Source organism: Neovison vison, chromosome 11, assembly GCF_020171115.1.
Source record: "Neovison vison isolate M4711 chromosome 11, ASM_NN_V1, whole genome shotgun sequence".
NCBI classification, from domain to species: Eukaryota; Metazoa; Chordata; class Mammalia; order Carnivora; family Mustelidae; genus Neogale; species Neogale vison.
The window spans coordinates 145,542,045-145,559,669 of NC_058101.1; the positions used below are offsets into that span (position 1 = coordinate 145,542,045).

The following is a 17,625-nucleotide window of genomic DNA, read 5'->3' on the forward strand; positions in this document are numbered from 1 at the left end:
ATGAAACTTTTATTTATCTTTTAATTACATAAATAAATGTTATTGGCAGTAAGTGCTAAAGAAGTTCAGAGAAGGGAGAAAGTATTTTTATGTGTCTTTGGGTGAAATTTTCTAGAAAGAATGGTCAGAAGATCCCAACTCTGTGGACTTATGCTTTTGTGAAAACTCACAGTTAGTAGGTAAAGCAAAAGAAGCAACAAGAGAGCTACAGTGAATGTGTAAGAGGTAAACATGGATAATGAAGGGAGAGAAAGGATTTTGAGAGGGAGGTCTTCTCAGGTCCATTACATGTTATTTGTAGATTAAGGAAGATTATAACTGAGAAAGATTACTCATCTTTATAAGTAGGGGAGTTATTTACGATAGAGAATATTTTGTAGAGTGTTGGGGATAAAAATCCATTTACTCACCAAGAAAAAGGGGACCGGTAAAGATAATGGGTGTGAAGCACTCTTAAGAATTTAGGCAGTAAAAGAATCATCTGAAGAGGCCCCAGGGTCATGTGAAGGTTGTATGTCTCCCTGCCCCCAGAGGGTGCCAGTGGAGAACAGAGGAGCCTGTGGAACAGTAGAGTCAAGTTCCTTAAGATCTGAGGGTAGATACTAAAAAAGTAAAATGTATTAGAACATTTTATATGTGAACTGTTTCTATAATATATTTTTCCTTTGTTCTCTCAGCTTTGACATCTTTACTTAAATAGCATGATATTTTACTTACATATATCTTTAAAAAATCATTCTATAGAGTGTCCCTAGTTGTAACAGAAACTGTCGATGCAGGTTTATTTGGAGAAGGAATTGTGGAGAGTTTGATTCATGCATGGGAGCATTTACTTTTACAGCCAAAGGTAAGCAGCATGAAAACACTTAATTTGATTAAGAACTCATTATTTCAGTAGGTATTTATTGAGCCCCTTTGTGTACTGTTAAGCAGTATAAAATACATTCTCCGATCAAGGTTTATACTATATAGTTGGGAAGAAATCCATTCAAAAACTAGTTTAATCATGTAATGTAATATATACTTGTGTACCTCCCTGGGGTAGATAGGCCATTTAAGACTCCGGGAAGGAATTCATAGTAATTGAGGCTACACTGTGGGACAGCTATTGTGGAATTCTTGAGTAGGATTGAGAAAGGGAAGTACTTTCAGTCTCAATAGCCCTCACTGCTTGGATTTTTGGCAAACTATCAAAGGGGAGTGTAGCGATAACTGATTATGTGTGGTTTTAAGGTACCAGTTGATTGGACAGGACTAACTCTTAAAATTGCCTAACTCTGTTTTGCAATGAATTTCTCTAAGGTGGCCCATGAGTTATAGATTTAGTTTTTATAATATGTAATGTGAATGAAAGTCTTTTACATGTCATGAGAATTTGCTTTTTACAGAAAGTGATTTGAATTTAAAATACCTAATTAAAAGCTGAAAAGAAGAGCAGTTGGTCTTTCAAATAGGTAGTAGTGATTTTGGTTTCTCAGTCAGTCATACCCAACAGTTTTTGTTGTGTATAGATTTATAGCTACCCTCCTGTTCCTATTTGTTGAAAAAAATATGTATACATATGTACATATACAAACACACACATATATAGCAATGAAAGTGAAATAAACCTTTAAAATAAAATTAGTATTAACATGGCATCACATTCATTGTTTTTCATTTTTTAAATTTACTCTGTTTTTATTTAAGTATACTGAACGTACAGTGTTATATTAGTTTCAGGTGTATAACATACTGATTCAGCAGTTCTGTACATTACTCAGCGTTCATCACAATAAGTGTAACTCTTAATCCCTTTTACCTATTTCACCCATCCCCCCATCCACCTCCTTCCTGGTAACCATCAGTTTGTTCTCTCCATTTAAGTGGTTTTTTTGTTTATCTCTGTTTTGTTGATGTTTATTTCTTTCTTAAATTCCACATATGAGTGAAATCATATGGTGTTTCTCTTTCTCGGACTTATTTCACTTAGCATTATGTCCTCTAGATCCATCTGTATTCTTGCTAATGGCAAAATTTCATTCTCTTTTATGGCTGAGTAATATTCAAGCTTTTTTATTGAGGTATGACTGACATACAATATTATAGTAGTTTCAGGTATAGAATGTAATGATTTAAAATTTGTATATCTTGTGAAATGATCTCCACAATAAGGCTAGTAAACAAAAGAAGCTTTTCAATTTCAATTTTTTTTTTTTTTAAGATTTCATTTTTAAGCAATGTGGGGCTTGAACTCACAACCCTGAGATCAAAAATTGCATGCTTTACCAACTAAGCCAGCTAGGCATCCCCCAAAGAAACGATTTAATTTAAAAAAAAATTTTTAATAAGATTTTGTTTATTTTATTTTAGGAGGGGGAAGTGAGCAGGGGGAGTGGCAGAGGGAGAAGGAGAGAGAGAATGTCAGGTAGACTCAGCTCAGTGTGGAGCCCAGTGTGGGGCTCTGTCTCATGACCCTGAGGTCATGACCTGAGCTGAAACCAAGAGTCAGACATGTAACCCACTGAACCACCAGGTGCCCCATAAGAAACTTTTTAAAGATTTGGGGGCACCTGGGTGGCTCAGTGGGTTAAAGCCTCTGCCTTCGGCTCAGGTCATGATTCTAGGGTCCTGGGGCTCTCTGCCTGGTGGGGAGCATGCTTCCTCCTCTCTCTGCCTGCTTCTCTGCCTACTTGTGATCTCCGTCTGTCAAATAAATAAATAAAATCTTAAAAAAAAGATTTTATTTATTCACTTATTTATTTGAGAGGCAGGGAGAGCATGTGCAGATAGTGGGAGGCTCAGAGGGAGGAGAGGATTGCGTGGAGTCTGACACAGGGCTTGATGTCATAATCCTGCAATCATGACCTGAGCTAAAACCAAGAGTCAGATGCTTAACCCAGATGTCCCCACCAAAAAAAACCTTATTTATTTATTTATTTTTATTTTATTTTATTTTTTTAAAGATTTTATTTATTTGTTCGACAGAGAAGAGGAAAGCACAGACCAGGGGAGCAGCAGGCAGAGGGAGAAGCAGGCCCCAGCTGAGCAGGGAGCCCAATTAGGGGCTCAATACCAGGAGACCCAAGCCGAAGACAGTTGCTTAACCAAATGAACCACCCAGGCACCCCTAAAAAAACTTTTGAAAGAAAAAAGTACCTTAACTTGTTTATCCTTACCTGTTGATTTTAAAGTTTTTTTTTCTTAAAAATTTTCTTTCTCATAATCATGCACACATATTTTTACATTCATGAATATAACTGAATATAATTTTTATTGTTATATTTTAGAGCAGAGGTGAAAATGGTAATTGTGAAAAGTATGGGAAAGTTATACCAGCAAGTGCTGTCATATTTGGGATGGCAGTAGAATGTGCAGAGATAAGAAGACATCATAGGTAAGTGGTTACTTAAATAGTAAATACTAGAAAACATTAATTTTAAAGAGTAAACTGTACTTGAAAGTTTATTTAGTGAATATTTATTTGGATGAGAATTTGTAGTTTTGTGACCTTTAAATTCATGATGTGTGTTCTAGTCTTAATTCCCTGTTTACCTTTTTCTTACTTTCCTTTCAAGTGTAACTCTAGGGATGCCTGCATGGCTCAGTTGGTTAAGCATCTGCCTTCTTCTCAGGTCACAATCCCAGGGTCCTGAGATTGAGCCCCACTCCACAGGGAGCCTGCTTCTCCTTCTGCTTGCTGCTCCCCCTGCTTGTGTACACATGATTACTCACTCTCAAAAAAAAAAAAAAAAAAAACTTCAAAAAAAAAAAATAAAGTAGAACTCTAGAACTAAAACCAGCTTTTAGTTTCTTAGTGGAAAATTAATTTTGATACAACTTAGTATTTTTTTATTTGTGGTAGATTAAAGAGGCCTCCTTCAATAACTTAATAGTAGTAAAGGTAACATATAAATATTTTAAGACATAGTGATGAGTAAAAGAAGAAAATAAAAATTATCCTAAACTCTTCACTGTTAGATAGCTACTTTTCATCTTTGTTGTATACTCTTCCTTACTTTTCTGTACATGTTACAGGGTGATAAGGAAGTAAAATAGTTATTGGTAGGGCATAGGGCACCAACCAGACAGCCAGTGGCCTTAATGAATAGATTGGCTGAATTAGTGTGCTGGTTGAGTGTCTGTTCTGTGTAAGTAAAGGTGTGTGTATATCAATTTAATTTTGTTTCAAAAGTTTCAGTAAGTATGTTTGCTTTTTCTTTGTGAGCCTCTTCATGTTAATAGATATGCTTCGTGATTTTTTAAAACCAATTTCCTTTCGTTCTGAGTTTAGAATTTTTAGGTGCTTCTACTGTTCTTCATATAAGAACAAGGGTAAATATCGTCATACTTAGAACTTGTCTTTATTATTTTCTTGGGATAAATTTTTTTTTTTTTTTTTTAAAAGATTTTATTTATTTATTTGACAGAAATCACAAGTAGGCAGAGAGTCAGGCAGAGAGAGAGAGAGGAGGAAGCAGGCTCCCCGCGGAGCAGAGAGCCCGATGTGGGGCTCGATCCCAGGACCCTGGGATCATGACCTGAGCCGAAGGCAGAGGCTTTAACCCACTGAGCCACCGAGGCGCCCCTCTTGGGATAAATTTCTTAATAAAGAATTGAGTTACATAAAATCTTATTTAAAAAAAAAATTTTTTTTAAAGATTTTATTTATTTGACAGAGAGAGAGAAATCACAAATAGGCAGAGAGGCAGGCAGAGAGAGAGGGGGAAGCAGGCTCCCTGCTGAGCAGAGAGCCTCATGTGGGGCTTGATCCCAGGACCCTGAGATCATGACCTGAGCCAAAGGCAGAGGCTTAACCCACTGAGCCACCCCGGCACCCCGAGTTACATAAAATATTAAAAAAAAAAAAAAAAAAAGAATTGAGTTAGAAGGTATGTATATTTTTCAGTTTATGGAGACACATTGCTGAATTGCCCACCAGAAAAGCTAGGTTGTGTGTTGCTGAGATTTCTTGCTATAACATGATTCTAGATTCTTTGCCATAAATAGTTTCTCTTTATATTTTATAGTTAAGTCCCTAAAATTGTTTGCTTAAGTCAAATAGAAATTGACTGGTGTCTACTATTTTGAAAAAGGATCCCTTTATCATTGATTCGTTTACATAGCAAATAAGGGTCTGACTATACAACAGAAGCACCAGCAGTTTTTGTAAACATAAAAATGCCATGCGTTTTGTTTGAGTAGGTCTGGGTGGGTGAGACTGGTATTTATTTTTCATGAAGCTCAGTAGTGTGGGTTGAGGACCATGAAGAAAGGTGCTGAAAGATATAGAGATGAGTGCTACTATTTTATCTGGTAGAAACAATTTTTTTTTAGGATTTTATTTATTCATCTGAGAGCAAGAGAGAGCGTGAAAGTGAGTACAAGTGGTGGGGAGGCAGAGAGAGAGGGAAACGGAATCCCAAGCAGACTCCACACTGAGAGTAGAGCTCCTTGTGGGCTCTGTTCCATGGCCCTGAGATCATGAACTGAGCTGAAACCAAGAGTTGGATGGTCAACCAGCTTAGGCACCTAGGCACCCCTGGTAGAAACAATTTTAACTACTGTTATAAAAATCACTGTTTGGAACCTAAGTAATTGAATCTTATGCTTATTTGAACAAGCAAATGTTTTAAGAATAGCCAAGAAAAGTGAGAAATTTGCCTTATTAGATACAAACCTCTAGAAATAAAAAACACTGATGCAGAAATTGAAAAACAGATCAGTGGAACAAAATAAATACAGACCTCGGGGGGCACCTGGGTGGTTCAGTGGGTAAAGCCTCTGCCTTTGGCTCAGGTCATGATCCCAGGGTCCTGGGATTGAGCCCCGCATCGGGCTCTCTGCTCAGCAGGGAGCCTGCTTCCTCCTCTCTCTCTGCCTGCCTCTCTGCCTACTTGTGATCTCTGTCTTCAAATAAATAAATAAAATCTTTAAATAAATACAGACCTTGGAATTTATAGGGATTTAGTAATGATACAGATGTGGTATTTCAGATCAGCAGAGAAAGGATGAATGGAGATAGAGATATTTTTCATATAGGGAAAAACATTAGGTTCTTACTTTAATTCAAGATGAATTAAATATCTAAGTGTAGAAAATTCATTGAGTGATGAAGGCTTTCCAAAGGAAAACATAGGATAGAGTATAAAAGCCATAGAAGAGTGACAAATTTGACCACTTTAAAAAAATTTTAATATATCTCATGAAAGCATGTGTAAATAAAGTTAAAAGACAGTTGACAGGCTGAGATAAAAACTTGGACTTTTACAACAAAGCATTAATATACTTAAAATTGTCTGTGAATCAGAGAAATGGAAATTAAGTCAATATGACATTTTTTTGAGTAATTATATTAGCATTAAAAATTATAATATCCTGGGACGCCTGGGTGGCGCAGTTGGTTGGACGACTGCCTTCGGCTCAGGGCGTGATCCTGGAGTCCCGGGATCGAGTCCCACATCAGGCTCCCAGCTCCATGGGGAGTCTGCTTCGCTCTCTGACCTTCTCCTCGCTCATGCTCTCTCTCACTGTCTCTCTCAAATAAATAAATAAAATCTTTAAAAAAAAAAAAAAAATTATAATATCCTGTTTTCTCACAGGTGTGGGGAAAACTTATATACTGTTAGTATAACATTTTAGTAGCTCTATTTGGCATTATCTAAGAAAACTAAAGATCTGTATAGTCCTTGACCTAGTATTTCCACTTCTGGTAAGCTGTCCTGATAAACATACTTACATGTGTGTACAGGGGTGCTTAATGTAATGCTGTAATTGGGGAAAAAAACTAAAGGCTTATTAATAATTTCAATAATTTTTGGTAAAACATTTGCCTAGTGCAGTACTGTGCAAATGTCATAAAGAATTATTTAAGGTACATGTACAGACATGGAAAGAAGTTCATGATACACTATTAAGTGAAGAAGACAAGGTATAATCATAGGTTCAGTGAACATACCTGACACTAGGTCTTGGTTTCTAAATTCCATTCCTTGCCAAAGGGAACTATAGCTCCTTGGACAAATGGCTGCTTCCAGGATTAGGGTAGGACAGATTCAAGATGACTCTGAAACATTTTGCACTGGAAATTAAGGAAGTACTAAAAAAAAATTATAGGCCATTAAAAGGACATAGAAGCATGTTTGGAAGAGTCTCCCACTGGCTAAATCTGAGAGAATTTAAGCACCAAATACATATATACATAAGGGCATTTACAAATTAAAGCCCATTGAATAAAATAAGAATCCATGAGTTCCTACTTATAATAAATAGATTAATAAATTCATAAATGGGGACAAAAGGACAGTTCTTTCCAGCAGGAGAATATTGACTAATAATAAAACAAATGTTGCAAAATTATTGTTTGCAATCCCCATGTAAAGATGGGAGCAAAAATTATGAATGGATCAAATCAAAGGGGGGAAAATTTAAGGAAGGTCAAGATATTTGTAAGTTTAAAAGTATCTTCTCACAAATAATTTGTTACAAAAGGAAAAATGTTGATTACACAGGGAAAAAAGCACATAGCATGTTAACCAAGTGATCAGAATTAACATCACCAGTAAGATTCTTCTAAATCTCATACTTTGAGGATATATCACTTATGTAATATTACACCCAAAATGTATATAACATATACATAATTATGAAAAAAACTCTCTTTGCTGTTCGCCTGCAGAGGGAAAGGGAGGAGCAGACTCCTTGCTACGCAGGGAGCCCAATGTGGGGCTCGATCCCAGGACCCTGAGATCATGACCTGAGCCAAAGGCAGACACTTAACTGAGCCACTCAGGTGTCCCTGGAGTATTTATTTTTCATAAAATGGTGTGGCTAAAATGTACACAAAATGGTTTTTTTTTTTTCCAGTGTAAATTTTTATTGACATCAGAACACTGTTAAAACAAGTGCATAAACCATAAATTTATGATTTGATGAATTTTCATGACATTGATACACTTGTGTAACCAATGATCAGATCAAGATCCAGAACACCACCACCCAAGAAGGTCCCCAGGAAGAAACCCCTTCCAGTTATGGGTTCCCTGTCCCCCATTAGAGTAGCCACTATCCTGACTTGTGACACCATAGATTATTTTGACTGTTTTGAATTTCATACAAGTGGGATCATACAGAGTAAGTTTTTTTGTGCCTGACTTCTTTTTTTCAACATCCCTGTTCACTGGTTTATAGTTTGCGCTTTCTCATTCATGTCTAGTATAGCAGTGGGTGAATATACCCAAACTTTTGCTTTTACTGATGATGGATATTTAGGTGATATCTAGTTCCTTTATTATTGGAAATAGTACATCTGTAAGCATTCTTGAGCATTCTTTTGGTGATTGTGTGTGTGAATTTTTGTTGGCTTATTCCCAGAAGTAGGAAAGCCAAATATCTTGAAGTTCCTATATTAAGAGTGAATCTAGAATGGTTATGTTCAGCTTAAGTAGGTACTGTGAAAAGTCCTCCAAAGTGATCTTACTAATTTTATACTCCTGCCAATAGTGTATGAGATGGTATCATCACCAACACTTGGTATTGACTTTTTCCCAGTTCTAGTGGTTGTGTAGGTGTTAACTTCATTTCCCTGGTGACTAATGCATGCTTATTGGCAATATGTTCTTTTGTGAAGTGTCCGTTTACATCTTTGCCCATTTTTTCTTAAGCTGTAGACATTTGAAGGTTTATTTTGGATATGAGCCCTTTTTTGAATAGATATGTTATAAATTGCTTCTACTCAATGTGCCTTTGTACTTTTTTAAAGCTGAGTAGCTTTTGATGAAAAGAGTTTTTAATTTTATTATAGACCTATTTGTCATTTGTTTTGCTTTATAGTTAGTGATTGTGTATGTAATTGTGTTTAAACTTCTGTCAGTAAAGTGACTTCATTTTTATGTTTATTTTTTCTGGATTCAGTATTAGATGGTGTTACTTGATTCTATAACAAAAAACAAAACAAAGAAAAGAAAACATCTTTCTCCCTTCCCCTTCTCATTTTCCCTTCTACCAGGGTGGGTACTAAGAATGTTGCTGGGATCTCTTTACCAACAAACGTGAAATTTCAGAGTCCAGCTTGTTCTTCTGTAGATACTGAAGAGACAGTTGAACCATATACAACTGAAAAGATGAGTCGAGTTCCTGGCGGGTATTTGGCTTTGACAGAGTGCTTTGAAATTATGAGAGTAGATTTCAACAATCTTCAGGTAAAAAAAAAAAAAAAAGAAGAAGAAGTTCACTTATAATTTTTGAGCATTAAATTTCAAGCATTCTTTAAAGTAATACATAGGACAGTCTTATTTTATGAATTTACATGGGATTCTACTTATTACATATAAGGAAAATGATTTAATTATAATCAGTATTTTCTCCTGAAATTATGTACTTACTTTAAATACATAGGAAAAAAAAATCCCTAAGGTTTGTTGGGAATGTATAATGTGACAGGTGCTTTCACATGTGTTCTTAGATGGTTTTTACAACAGTGTTGCAACTATAATTATAGTTAAGATTATCTTTGTGCTATATAGATGAGGGAATTGTTTCTTACATTAATTTTCCCCAAATTATGCAGGTGTGAATGCAAGAGTTATAACCTAGAGCTTTCTGACTTTCTCAATGTCATGCTGCCATTTTAGGTTAACAGTATTCCTTGAAAAGAACAGTGACCCAGATCTCTAGATCGTATCTGTATCAGGGTGATCACCCAAATCAGTTGCCCAGAAATGAGAGGTTCCCAAGACAGGGGACTTTAAGTTTTAGACTAGGACAGTCTTGGGCAAACCAGGACAAGTTGGTTGCCCTATGTCTCTATCTGTGTATGTCTTGGTGGGTGGTGGGCAGATGTGCTGCATAAAGAAAATGCCCAAGGAAATTTAGAAAGGTTACACAGAGTCCTTCTCTGAAGATCATTAAGGTTAGGTGAGATGTGTCTGGGGACAGAAGACTTTGTGAGGGCCATTATAGCCTGTGATCTTTACAATTCATAAATTTAATATAATTTAATCCCCTATTAATTGTTACTAGGTTCTTCTTAAGGTGGTTTGGAGCTGTATTAACACTTTGACATTACTTACTGAAGCTGAGCTTCAAGACCATTTCATTTCTGATGTAACAGTTACAGTAGGGAACAATATAGTTATAGTTGCTAAATACTCCAAAGCTGTTGTTTTCTTATTTTGAGCTTTTCATATGTTAATTTTTCTTTGCCACGGTTTAAAAGAAAACAACACTTTAGTAAGGCTTTAATTTGGAAGTAGTATTTACTTGTTTAACACTTTCAAGTAATAAAGAAGAAAAGAAACAGTGTATGTCTTCCTTTTTAAAATCTAGGTCCTATTTTCCCCAGACCACGAGTTTGAGGTACATATTTTCAGACTTGCTTTTCTATTCTTCTAAACACACACACACACACACACACACGCGCGCACACTTTTTAAAAATAAAATCCCTGTTTGTTTGCCACTTGCTGCCTTCATTCAACAATACATCATGAACTTCTTTCTTTTTCCTATCTTTTTTTTTTCGTCATGGACTTCTTTCTACATCAGTATTATGTATCTGCCTCATTGTTTTTAATAGTTACACAGTATTCTACTATGATAGATGGGAGCTTTTCATCCAGTATGCCTCAAATGGCTATGGGTGTGTAAGGATATTGATTTTCCTAAGGATGCTGGGCAGATGTGAGAATTTACAGAAATGGAAAGTGATATGATATTGGTGATATAATATATACATATTAAATATATATTAAATATATACAATGTTTTCATTCCTTTTGTATTTTTGTCAGGAATTAAAAAGTCTTGCAACTAAGAAACCTGGTAAAATTGGTATTCCTGTTATTAAAGAAGGCATATTAGATGCTGTTGTGGTTTGGTTTGTACTCCAGCTTGATGATGAACATAGTTTATCCACAAGTCCTAATGAGGAAACATGTTGGGAACAAGCTGTCTACCCTGTACATGACCTTGCAGGTATATCTTATCTAATTGTTGTTTGTTTGCTTTTTTAAATCTTGTTGCTTTAATCCTGTAAGCATTTGAATTAGTGTAAAAAAATTTACTTTGAATAAGAAATTTCCAGTCAAGGGAGATTGGTTAAATTTTTTAGGACTTACTTTTTATTGTTTTGAAAAAGATTTTATTTATTTGAGAGAGAAGAGAAGAGAGCATTCAGGCTTGAGTAGGGGCAGGGGTAGAAGGAGAAGCAAGCTCCCTGCTGAGCAGGGAGCCCATGCAGGGCTCAATCCCAGGACATTGTGATCATGACGGATCATAGCCGAAGACAGCTGCTTAACAGGTTTGAGCCACCCAGGTGCCCCAGAACTTTCTTTTTTAAAAAAGTAGTTTTAAATAATTAATACATGTTTTAAGAAGAGAAATTAAAATGTAATTGCTGTATACCACTCAAAAATACCTATCATTGGGGTCCCGGGGTGATTCCGTTGGTTGAGTATCCGACTCTCGATTTTGGCTGGGGTCATGGTCTCGGGTCCTGAGATTGAACCCTGTGTAGGGCTCTGTGCTTAGCAGGGAGTCGACTTGGGATTCTCTCCTTCTCCTCTCCCATTGCTCGTATGCATGTTCTCTCAAATAAATAAATAAATCTTTTAAAAGTGTGATTTCTTTAGCTCAGATTACTCTGGTTATCCGTAGAAAAGAGAAATGCTAGTCTGTTTGTTATACAACAGTGGAAAAGTACTAGGGTAGAAGTTCTTGCTGCTTGTAGAATCTGTGGAGCCCCAGGTGATAAAAGTGTGCGCGTGCGCACACACGCACACACACACACACAGAACAAAATTTTGCAGTTTTAGAGGATTTATAAATTCACAGACTTCCCTAGAGAAGTCTGTTAAAGATATTTTTTGTATAGAAATTTTTTTTACCAGCAGTATGGTGGATTTCAATATAGTTTACATAAGTTGTATTACATAGAAAAATTTTACCTTTTTTAAGTGGGGGCAGGTAATAAGTTTCTATTTTTGTGTAGTTTTCCTAGTCAAGGATCTAATTTGGCAAGATCGTTACATCTTGGAATGAGTATAGTTTTGTGGCTAGTATGGTGTTTTTGGAGCCAATCGGGTAGACTTGGATTCAGGTCTTGGCACTGCTGCTTACCGACTTCCTGGCTGGCTTGCTATGTCTCAGAGCTTTTATTATTTGATATACAAAAATAGGATGATGCTGCGTACCTTGCAGGATTGTTGTAGGGATTTTAAGAAATAATGGACAGGCATGCCGGGGTAGCTCAGTCAGTTAAGTGTCTGCCTTTGGCTCAGGTCATGATCCCAGAGTCCTGGGATCGAGCCCCGAGTTGGGCTTCCTGCTCAGAGGGGAGCCTGCTTCTCCCTCTCCCTTTGCCCCTCCCCCTCCTTGTGTTTCCTCTCTCACTGTCTCTCTGTCAATTAAATAAATAAAATCTTAAAAAAAAAAAAAAAGTGTCTGCCTTCGGCTCTGGTCATGATCCTGGGGTCCTGGCATTGAGTCTGGTGTTGGGCTCCTTGCCTGGCAGGGAGTCTGCTTCTCACACTGCCTGCCGCTCTACCTGCTTGTGATCTTTCTTTCTCTGTGACAATAAATAAATAAAATGTATCTTTAAAAAAAAAAGAAATAATGGAAGTAAAATGCGTATCAGCCACATAGCAACTGGTACTCAGTTAGTAGCATTTTTTATTTGAGTTTATTAAAAATTTTAATTCCAGTATAGTATATGGTATTATACTAGTTTCAGATAATCATTGTAATAATTGAGTAATTCTCTACATTACTCAGTGTTCATCATAAATATACTCTTAATCCTCTTCTCCTGTTTCACCCATCCATCTGCCCCCGCCCTTGGTAACCATCAGTTTGTTCTGTATAGTTGAGTCTGTTTTTTCGTTTGTCTCTTTGTTCATTTATTTTTCTTAAATTCCACATGTACTTCCACATGTATTTAGAATGTACTATGGTATTTGTCTGTTTCTGACTGACTTATTTCACTTAGCATTATGCTCTCTAGATCCATCCATTGTGCAAGTGCAAGATTTCATTCTTTTTTATGGCTGAGTAATATTCTATCTCTATACCACATCTTTTGGAAACATTTTTAAAGTTCCAGTTAACATACAGTGTATTTATTAGTTTCAGGTGTACAATATAGTGATTCAGTACTTCCATATACCACTGCTTATCACTTGCTCATCACAGCAAGTGCACTCCTTAATCCTCATATCCCCATCACCTGTTTAACTCATCCCCACACCCTCCCTTCTATACCACATTTTCTCTATCCATTCATCTATCAGTGGACACTTGGGCTGTTTCTGTACCTTGGCGATTGTAAATAAGGCTGCTATGAACGTAGGCATTAGTGTTGAATTAGTGTTTCCATATTCTTTTTGGTATTCATTTTCATTATTCATTCTCATATTCTACTACCCAGTAGTGGAATTACTGGGTCATATGGTAATTACGGTAGTTGTGTTTTTGATTTATTGAGAAACTTCCATACTATTTTCCAGTATTCCCAACAGTGCATAAGGGTTCCTTTTTCTCTACATTGTTGCCCACACTTGTTGTTTCTTGTGTTTTTGGTTTTAGCCATTCTGACAGGTTTGAGGTTATATCTCATTGTGGTTTTGGTTTGTATTTCCATGATGATGAGTGATTTTGATCATCTTTTCATGTGTTATTTTTTATTCTTTCTAATAGTTAGAAATGGGCTTTTCTGGCTTTGGATGGGCTTTCTTTTTTTAATCTTTCCTAGAGAAAGGACATTTTATTTTTTATCTATTTAAGTTTATCTATTTTTAAAAAGATTTTATTTATTTATTTGACAGAGAGAGATCACAAGTAGGCAGAGGGGCAGGCAGAGAGAGAGAGGGGGAAACGGGCTCCCTGCTGAGCAGAGAGCCCAATGTGGGGCTCAATCCCAGGACACTGAGATCATGACCTGAGCCAAAGGCAGAGGCTTAACCCACTGAGCCACCCAGGCACCCCGGGAAAGGACATTTTAAATGTGTAAACAAGAATAACGTATATTTGCAACTGGTTCTAAAGCTGATAAGAAGAAATTGTGATTATACATTTACATTTAAATTTTTACCGAGTTTGAAAGCTCATGGATAAGAGCATGATATAGTCTTTATTGTAGGACTTAATCCTTCCTTATATTATCAAATTCTTAAACATTCAAGTGTCTAAATATTTATAGTTAGAAATATATTCTATTAAATCTGCCTTGTTCTTCTGGAAATTTCTTAGAAAAGAAGATCCCTTTAAGCTAAGCTGAGGGTTTGGTTATTGACCCCTTTCATTTATCTTTGTTATTGTTGGCTTCATTACTGAAGAAGATTAAGAGTCCCCTGGAACCCTTCCCCCACCCCCTAATATGGAGATGATGATAGCTAGTGATTGCACTAAAAGCACTGTAGTACTACTGGTTGGAGTCTAATAGTAGAGATCTTGAATCTAATCTCTCTGTTATGCTATAAGTTAATTGTCTTCAAATTTAAGTTTTTGGCTAAGAAGTTGGAGCGATTTTTCCTGGTTTTTGTAGGAAATGAATGAATTAATTCACTTAATTCTATTAAATCAATAGATGTAATCTTTCCTATAGTGATTTCAGAATAGGGGAGGGTGGGGAAGTTTGTATGATCCTCAGACTTATAAATATATTCATCAATTACAATTTTTTTCTTTCTTACTATTTTATGGAGACTACCGGATAAAACGTGGGGACCATGTGATGATGGAAGTGTCTTGTCAAGATTGTTACTTAAGAATCCAGAATATCAGTGTTTTTGGTCCAGAATGTGAATTGGATACTGGAAAAAATTTTACCAAAAATAAAGACTTGCTCACTTTAGGAAGTGAGGCTGAACTCTGTAGTGCCCTGGCTAACCTTCAGACCAGTAAACCAGATTCTGTGGAGCATACATGTGTATTGGAATCCACAGAAATTGCTTTGCTTAACAACAGTGTCTATCATGAAGGCTTTAAGATGGCAATGAAAAAAGTATTGTCTTCATTGACTCCAGAGAAACTGTGTCAGGCCATGGATACTCAGTGTCAGAATGAGATGAGCTGTGGAAGTGAAGAGAGTAATTCTCAAGAGATTGTCCCTGAACCTTTCTATGTGTTAGATGTGTCTGAAGGCTTCTCTATTCTGCCCATAATTGCTGGCACACTTGGGCAGGTTAAACCTTACAGTTCTGTGGAAAAAGACCAGCATCGTATCACTCTGGACCTCATATCTGAAGCCAATCACTTTCCTAAAGAAACACTTGAATTTTGGTTAAGGCATGTGGAAGATGAATCTTCTGTGTTGCAAAGGCCAAAGTCAGACAAGTTGTGGAGTATAATCATATTGGATGTCATTGAGCCATCTGGGCTCATTCAGCAGGAAATAATGGAAAAAGCAGCAATATCCAGGTAAAACACAAAATACAATTTTTGGTTTTTGAGCTTAAATTCATGTAAATTCTTTTATTCTTTAATGGTGTAGTTGTACAAATGAGTCATGATCATGTATGTTCCTTAAACATTGCTTTTCAGGATATGTGACATTATCCCTTTCTCTTTGTGTGCATGTCAGTACTCATTTTTTTTCATCTAAAGGAACACCTTCTCTATAGGTGTGAAGGAGAGAGCCTGCTTTGGGATTGGACTGCCTGTATATAGTATAGAAAATTAAGTAGAGGTTTATAAGAACAGAAAAGATACTCAATGTAAATAAGGAAAAAATAAAATCTCATCTTTATGATATAAGAAATATCTCTAATGGGGCACCTGGGTGGCTCAGTCAGTAAAGTGTCTGCCTTTGGCTCAGGTCATGATCCCAGGGTTCTGGGATCGAGTTCCAAGTCGGGCTCCTTGTTCAGTGGGGAGCTGGCTTCTTCCTCTTCTTCCATCTCATGCTCTCTCTAGCTGTCTCTGTCATTATTTTTGTTTCTCTCTCTCAAATAAATAAATAAAATCTTAAAAAATACCTTTAAGAAACATATGGTGCACATTTGATGGTATATTGGTAGAATGAAGTGCTTCTTATAAACAAGTCCCAATCCTCTTAGGTCTTAAAATCTTTATTTTATAATACAGTTTTCTCTCCAAGGTATTTTCCCTTCAGTGTTGGTTGGTGGAGGCAAAAATTGACCCCATATTTAATATTGAAAGCAAATTCAATTAAGCTTCAAAGTCCTTTAGATGTGCTGTTCAGATCTGAGTGCCTATTGGCCATTTGTATATCTTCTTTGGGAAAATGTCTCTAAAGGTTCTCTGCCAATTTTTGAGTCAGATTTTTTTTTTTAATTGAGTTTTAGGAATTCTCTGTGTATCTGGATATTAATTGCTTATCAGATAATTGACAAATATTTTCTCCCATTCTGTGGGTTGGTTGCCTTTTTACTTTATTGAGAGTGTCTTTTGATACGCAGAAATTTAATTTTTTGATACGGTCCACTTTGTTCACTTTGTTTTTTGTTTTACTTTTGTTGCCTGTTTTTGGTGTCATTTCCAAGAAATTATTGTCAAATGCTATGGTCTAAAGCTATTCTCTTATGTTTTCTTTTAAAGGTATTTATAGTTTTAGGTCTTATATTTAGATCTTTGATCCATTTTGATTTAATTTTTATATATGGCATACAGTTAGGGCCCAGCTTCAGTCTTTTGAGTATGGTTATCATATTAGTAGAAAAGATATCCATTCCACATTGAATGGTCTTTTTTTTTTTAAGATTTTATTTATTTATTTGACAGAGAGAGAGAGAGAGTGAGGGCACAAGTAAGCAGAGGGGCAGGCAGGGAGAGGGAGAAGCAGGCTCTCCACTGAGCAGGGAGCCCAATGTGGGGCTTGATTCAGGGCGTTGGGATCATGACATGAGCCAAAGGCAGTCGCTTAACCGACTGAGCCATCCAGGCGCCCCTCACATTGAATGGTCTTGACAGCCTTGGCAAAAACTATTTTAGCATATATGTAAAGATTTATTTCTGAAGTCTTTAGTTCCATTTCATTGATCTGCATATCTGGTCTTTATGCCACTACCATCCTATTCTTTATAGTAAGCTTTATAATAAGGGTGTTTTTAAGCAGCTAAGCCTTTTGTTGTTGTTGTTGTTGTTGTTATGATGGTAAAAAAACAACATTAAATTTATCATCTCAGCCATTTTAAAACAATATTTTATTTATTCATTAGAGAGAACATGGTAGGGAAGCAGTGGGAGAGGGAGAAGCAGACTCCCCACTGAGCAGGGGACCAGATGCAGGAGGCTTAAACCCAGGACCTGAGCCAAAGGCAGATACTTAACTGACTGAGCCACCAAGGCATTCCTAGGTGGAAAAATCATAAAACCATCATAACCATTAAAAATCATTTAATGATTAACCATTAAAAATGTTTAAAAATAATAACCATTTTTAGGCATACAGTTTAGTAGTGCTAAGGTGTGTTCACATTATTGTACAATAGATCTGTAGAACTTTTTCATCTTTGAAAACTAAAACTATAAGCACAAAACACTAATTCTCCTTGCTGGCAACCCCTTAACAACCACCTTTCCAATTTCTGTTTCTATTTTTTTGAGTACTTTAGATACTTCATATGTAGAATCATATGGTATTTGTCTTATGTAACTGATATATTTCACTTACCATAATGTCCTTAAGGTA

General features: G+C 36.3%; 1 protein-coding gene across 1 annotated transcript in view; it reads left to right on the forward strand.

Annotated features, from left to right (window-relative positions):
- Nucleotides 1–17,625, forward strand: part of PRMT9 (protein arginine methyltransferase 9) — a 39,208-nt gene that overhangs the window by 9,930 nt on the left and 11,653 nt on the right. Inside the window, exons 5-9 of the mRNA XM_044224904.1 lie at nucleotides 745–847; nucleotides 3,270–3,376; nucleotides 8,987–9,179; nucleotides 10,769–10,952; nucleotides 14,678–15,392. Of these exons, the coding sequence (XP_044080839.1) occupies nucleotides 745–847; nucleotides 3,270–3,376; nucleotides 8,987–9,179; nucleotides 10,769–10,952; nucleotides 14,678–15,392 (1,302 nt within the window). The remainder of the gene's footprint in view (nucleotides 1–744; nucleotides 848–3,269; nucleotides 3,377–8,986; nucleotides 9,180–10,768; nucleotides 10,953–14,677; nucleotides 15,393–17,625) is intronic.